Source organism: Octopus bimaculoides, chromosome 17, assembly GCF_001194135.2.
Source record: "Octopus bimaculoides isolate UCB-OBI-ISO-001 chromosome 17, ASM119413v2, whole genome shotgun sequence".
In the NCBI taxonomy this organism is placed as follows: domain Eukaryota; kingdom Metazoa; phylum Mollusca; class Cephalopoda; order Octopoda; family Octopodidae; genus Octopus; species Octopus bimaculoides.
Window position 1 is genome coordinate 8,979,403 of NC_068997.1, and position 5,717 is coordinate 8,985,119.

General features: G+C 31.1%; 1 protein-coding gene across 1 annotated transcript in view; it reads left to right on the forward strand.

Annotated features, from left to right (window-relative positions):
* The window catches only part of LOC106872678 (dnaJ homolog subfamily A member 2), a 27,836-nt gene extending 24,994 nt beyond the window's left edge, over positions 1-2,842 (forward strand). Inside the window, exon 10 of the mRNA XM_014919753.2 lies at positions 620-2,842. Coding sequence (XP_014775239.1) covers positions 620-808 — 189 coding nt within the window. The 3' untranslated portion in view covers positions 809-2,842. The remainder of the gene's footprint in view (positions 1-619) is intronic.
* The last annotated feature ends 2,875 nt before the right edge of the window (positions 2,843-5,717 follow it).

Genomic DNA, 5,717 nt, shown 5'->3' on the forward strand with positions numbered 1-5,717 from the left:
TTAGATTTGAAGTGGGAATACCATTTTTTATGTAAAATATAAAAAAAAATAGCAATCATTTTCTCCAGTTTATATCACAATTTTGAACTGCTGACCAAGGCAATTGGTTAGTCTGGGGCTAGAGTAGAAGTCACTTGCCAAACGTACTGAACCTGAAACCACATAGCTTCTTAACTACACAGCTAAGCTTGCACCTTTAACTCTAGCATTTAAACTGGCCAGATCCAGCCTCTCACATCTACCCCACAATGTTAATCTAAAAAAAAATATACAGTCACATAATCAAAATCTCAAGATCACAAGCTAAAGGCGAGATAAATTCAAAACAAATGTGGATAAATGTTAGATTTGATAGAATCTGAATGCTAAAGGGTTAAATGTGAATTCTTTTTATTTGGGTTTCATTAAAAGCTATTTTAATGAAGGTGGGGGGCATTTGTAACAAGGAATATTAATGAAATGAACAATCAGTTTGTATTAGGGAGAAGATATTGCAGTTATTTTTGTAGCCTTTAAGTTTTTATTTTCTTTCAATTGTAAAATTAATTTTCTAAGAACCCTGTTTACATACTATTTCGTCCTCAATATTAAAAAAAAATTTTTTTTCTTCTTCACAAAGGATTTAGAGAATTTGTTACCCAGCTATACTAAAGTAGATATTCCTATGGAAAGTGATAATGTGGAAGAAGTTACATTGGTTGAGTATGATGCTTCCATGAGAAATGCTTCTCGCAGAAATGAAGTTTATGATGAAGATGATGATGCTCATGGTGGCCGTGGTCCCCAGATGCAGTGTGCACATCAATAATGTATGTGTTATATATGATATGTACTGTATTTTTTTTTTTACTGTAACTACAAATCATTGTAAATTCCTATATGAACTTATTTGGTTATATATGACTCACTTAACTCTCATTTTCCCAATCCCTCAAGAAAAATGATAAAAGAATGAAACAAAATATTTTTTTTTTTTTTTTTTTTTAAATAAATCTCAAATAAAAGTTATAGTATTAAAATTCTGACTGACCTTTTTCTTCCCCATTGTATTTCTTTTCATGTTTTGAAGAAACCTTGTTGTAAATTCCAATATTTGATAACTTTTAAATTGTTGTTAGTTAACTAGCTATGAAAGTGTGAATTTATTAACTCTTTACACTTTAGAAACATTAGTAAAACACTACAAAACAAGTTTCTATTTTTAATAATTCTTAACCATTGCTTTAACGTTATATCCAGTGTTAACTCTAGGCTAGACACCTGTACAAAAGCAGGTTAAACATTCCTGTTATATATTTCAGTAAAATCAGAAAATTACACAGAACAAAATACATATACTTTACATTTAGACTGATGGTCCAAAAAGATTCTGAAGTCTCAGTGTCCCATGCATTTTGTCTTTGTCTATCCTTATAGCATGTACTTTCACAATAGACAAACAGAACATCCTATTATATTGTTATTGCAGATTTAATATAGTTACATCAACTTGATTGATTTTTAACTGTGATATTTACTCCATAAGAGCAAGTTATACTAAGCAAATTCATTCCTGTACTTTTCAGATGCAACATTTAACAATGTCCATTGCCCGTTTATGCAAGTAATTTCCATTTCACCACATATTGGTTAATGATAATCTTGTGTTAGTGACTATTTTTCCAATTAATGTCTACGGACGAACAAAGTTATATGGAATATGGTCCTGCCCATGCCATCATGGCAAACGGATGTTAAATGATGTGAATATTTAACAGAACCTGTTTCAACCTATATATACTGAAATAAATCTGCAGCACTGAGAACCCCTTTGTTGCTCTAAAGAACAAAGCATGCTTACATAGACAGCAGTTTTGCATTTGCATACAATGCGGTGTAAGAAATTATCAGTCCAGTTCTTCTAAAGTTGCCTGGCATACACAAAGCAAGTTCTGAACAGTTGAAACATATGCAACATGTTCTGATTGCCAAGTTGTATTCTGCACAAATATATTAGTAAATAAAATGTGACTTGCGACCAGACTATAATATATCTAGCAAGATACAGGTTCCACTCTGTGCCAAAGTTCTGGTTAAACTGAGCTGATGGGGATGACTCAACTTTAACAACACAAATAGATTTGTGTGTGTCTTGTTTTTCTTTTAATTATAATACCTAAGATTTGGTTTAGAACTGGATATATCAATGGAACTGATACTACTTAAGCTATTATAGACATTTAGAATCCCTAAGTTTTCCCTTTAATACTAGTGAATATATTTCTTCTATTAAATGTTTAGTCATTAACTGCTTAGCAATTTTGCTTTACAAAAAAAAAAAGTCAAATGTTTTGGCAATTTTCTAATTTTATATATTTATCATTTGTAGATTAAGCCTCAATATAAGCATAAATATTAACATTTCATAGTCATTATTATAATTGAAAGACTGCTTATTAAACCATATCTTTATAGGATATTGTCAGCAGTTTGATTTTAACATTTGAATTGTCTGTGAGTGCAAACTGGGTATATTTTTCATTGTTATATTTTAGGATTGTCAATTAAAATCTTGACTGTTTTTGGCTTAATTTTTTTTCTTCTGAATGAAAAGACCAATTTGTGTAATTTATCAAGTTGAATAATATGAATTCAACTTAGGCTTTACACAAAACTGTTCCTGTTGTATATAACCTTTTGTACAGATATGTAACATAGAGGTGCACTCTTTTTTTTTTTGTTAATTACATCACATTCTTGAGAGAAAATTGGTAACTGAGAAGAAAGTTTTCTGTTCCTGCTTGTATAACAAATATTGCTGCTCTTCTCAGTTCAAATAAATCTAAGCTATCTTTCAATCTTTTCTTAGTGTTTATGTCTTGATCAATTTTAATTACATATTTCATCCAGTATTCAATCAAACTATATTGTTTTAAAAATTGAGCCATATTAATTGGCAACCTTGAAGTAAAAGTAAGAATTTATATTTTTTCTTTTAAATAGATTCCTTTGACCTTTTAAGAAAAAAAATGGAGAGATAGGGAACAATTATATACTGGAGTAAATTTGCATTATTTAGTTACAGCTCTGCTCCAAGTTCAAATCTTGCCTGAGCTTTGTTTCACATTATTTTAGTATCAATAAAATATAACAATCAGTTTGATTTCCATCTACTACAGATGGTCTAAGAAAAAAATTTTGGCACTACTTAAATTCAGAGATTCCAACGCATCAATGTAACGATTTTTTTTACAGTGCATACTCGTTAGGGTTACGTACATGCATTGGGACCTCTGTATCTAAAGTAGTACCAAAATTTCAATTGTTTTGGGAAAAGATAACATTTCGTTTCAAATGAAAATAATGGGAGAACAATTTAGAACCAGTTCAGTAGTTTCAACAGCAAAACTTTGAAGTTGAAATGGTATTTTATATATTTTATCAGTGTAGAAGTCTTGAAATTAAGTTAGTCATTGGTAGAAAAATAGCCTCAAACTGGAGACTTAGCTCTAAATACTTGCAGCAAATTAGATTCTGCTAAAGGCACCCAAAGTCAAGGTGGTGGTATTCAAGCAGGTGATGGGTTAATTCTGACATTGAAATGGGCTATGACAGGATTAAGTGTTAAGTGATGAATTGTGTATATGGGAATGTTAGCTATTGAAGGAGTAGAATTCTCTCTCAGCAAGTGTTACAATGTGAGTTAGTGCTTTCCATTTCTCTGTATAAGAATTATACAACTTGTAAAAACATGTCAGTGCCTCTCCTAAGCCAGGAGATTCTTCAGAGGGTTAGTATAATGGTGCGAAATAGATGACACTAGTATCCTAAACCAAGAGCTGACTCTGGTTTACCAAATAATCCGTTAGCAAAATAAATTCTTGAGAATTATGTAAAAACATATGGTGGACCTCGACTCACAACCTTTGAGGATATCTTAATTTAAAAGTTTGTAGTTCATAAATATGAAAATAGGTGTTAAAAGTAACCTATTATGTTTCCACAAACCTTAGACTGGTTTGATTAAGCTCCTATGTTTATTTTGCATTTCATGCAGATGATGTGAAATAATGTTAGCAATAGTGTTATTTTATTTCTACAAATGATCTATAGAAATTATAGCCAGTGCTGATTTTTGCTTCAAGGTTTTGTAAATGTCAGATGTAAACAATGAATGAAATTGAAGATGAAAAATGGGTAATGGACATATATGCCATATTTTGGGGGATTTTTGCCCCTTCGTCACCAATCATTTAATCCATTAATCATCCTCAAACACAGTGTAAAGGTATTGGATATGCCAATTTACATATTAAACATTCCTGGAAGCTGGTACATAAATATTCTTCTCTAATCTAGGCACAAGGCCTGAAATTTTGAGGGAGGAGGCTAGTCGATTAGATTAACCCCAGTAAGCAACTGGTACTTAATTTATCGACCCCAAAAGGATGAAAGGCAAAGTCGGCCTCAGCAGAGTTTGAATTCGGAACAGAGACAAAATACGACTAAGCATTTTGCCTCTCTGCCTTAGTTTCTGAATGTGGTGTTGGCCTATAAAAACATTTAATAGACTTTATAGTTAATTACGGTTGCATAACAAAATACCACATACCTACAGATCATTAGTTGGTAATAGTGTCAGAGATGATGGTTCTTGGGAATTACCGTTGTGTGTGTGTGTATATATATATATATATATATATATATATATACCTGTCAAGAGGTGGAAGGTTTGAATATTTTTGATAAGATCTGGCATCTTGGAATGTTGAAGCTAAAAGATAATGCATGATTAACTCAAAACAATGGATAAATTAGCATTACACTCCACAGAATAATCTGAATGCTAAAGGGTTCAGGAAAACAAGAGTTGGGGTTGGGGTAGCAAACAACATGAACACACAGACATGTGTGCACTCAACGGGCTTCTTTGAGTGTTTGTCTTCCTAGTTCACTCATGAGGCCTTGCCTAGGGTGCCAAACACAAGACCACACAGTAGAGAAGCAAGCTTCTTGCATATACAGCCATGCTTGCACTTGTCTTCAAGATTCTGAAGAACTCCCCAAAAGGTTTGCTTCAGTAAACCAATGTATTGCAGTTGATTGGAATATTCATATTCATGTATATTATTCAATAATAATAACTAATTAAGAAAGATACAAATATATATTTTAATACTGTTTCCATCTTTAAAAAAATACAAATGCATCATTTAGATCTTCATTAAATTTGCTAATTAACATACTTCTGAAAAACTGAACATAATACATTAGCCAAATATTTTTCATTTTTAAATGTTAGTATTTGAAATTAAAACCACTGCCTTTCCAATGCAAGTAATTTATGTTAAATTATTGATTGCTGCGATTTATTTTTTTGCCAAGGAAAAGGGCTTGCTTCATTCTGCTTAACTGAATTGTTATATAAAAGTTGTTAAATTTCCCATTAAGTAATTAAAAACAAAAGTTGACAATGTTTGCCTAATTACTTAAAATTGTGATGTGAATCTCTAATTAGAGTCAGTATACAATTTTGATTACTAGACCCCCCCCCCATCTTAAATCTTCACTTCAAATATTCACTTTCATTAACCTTAGTCTATTCTATAAAATAAGTCTTTTAGTAAAAGTTCTCATAAGAAATGATTTACAATAATCTAAAACCTAATAAATATAGGTTACTTATTGGTTATTTTCAAAATAAATATCCCATTTTTAAACTTAGTTAATAGTCATGC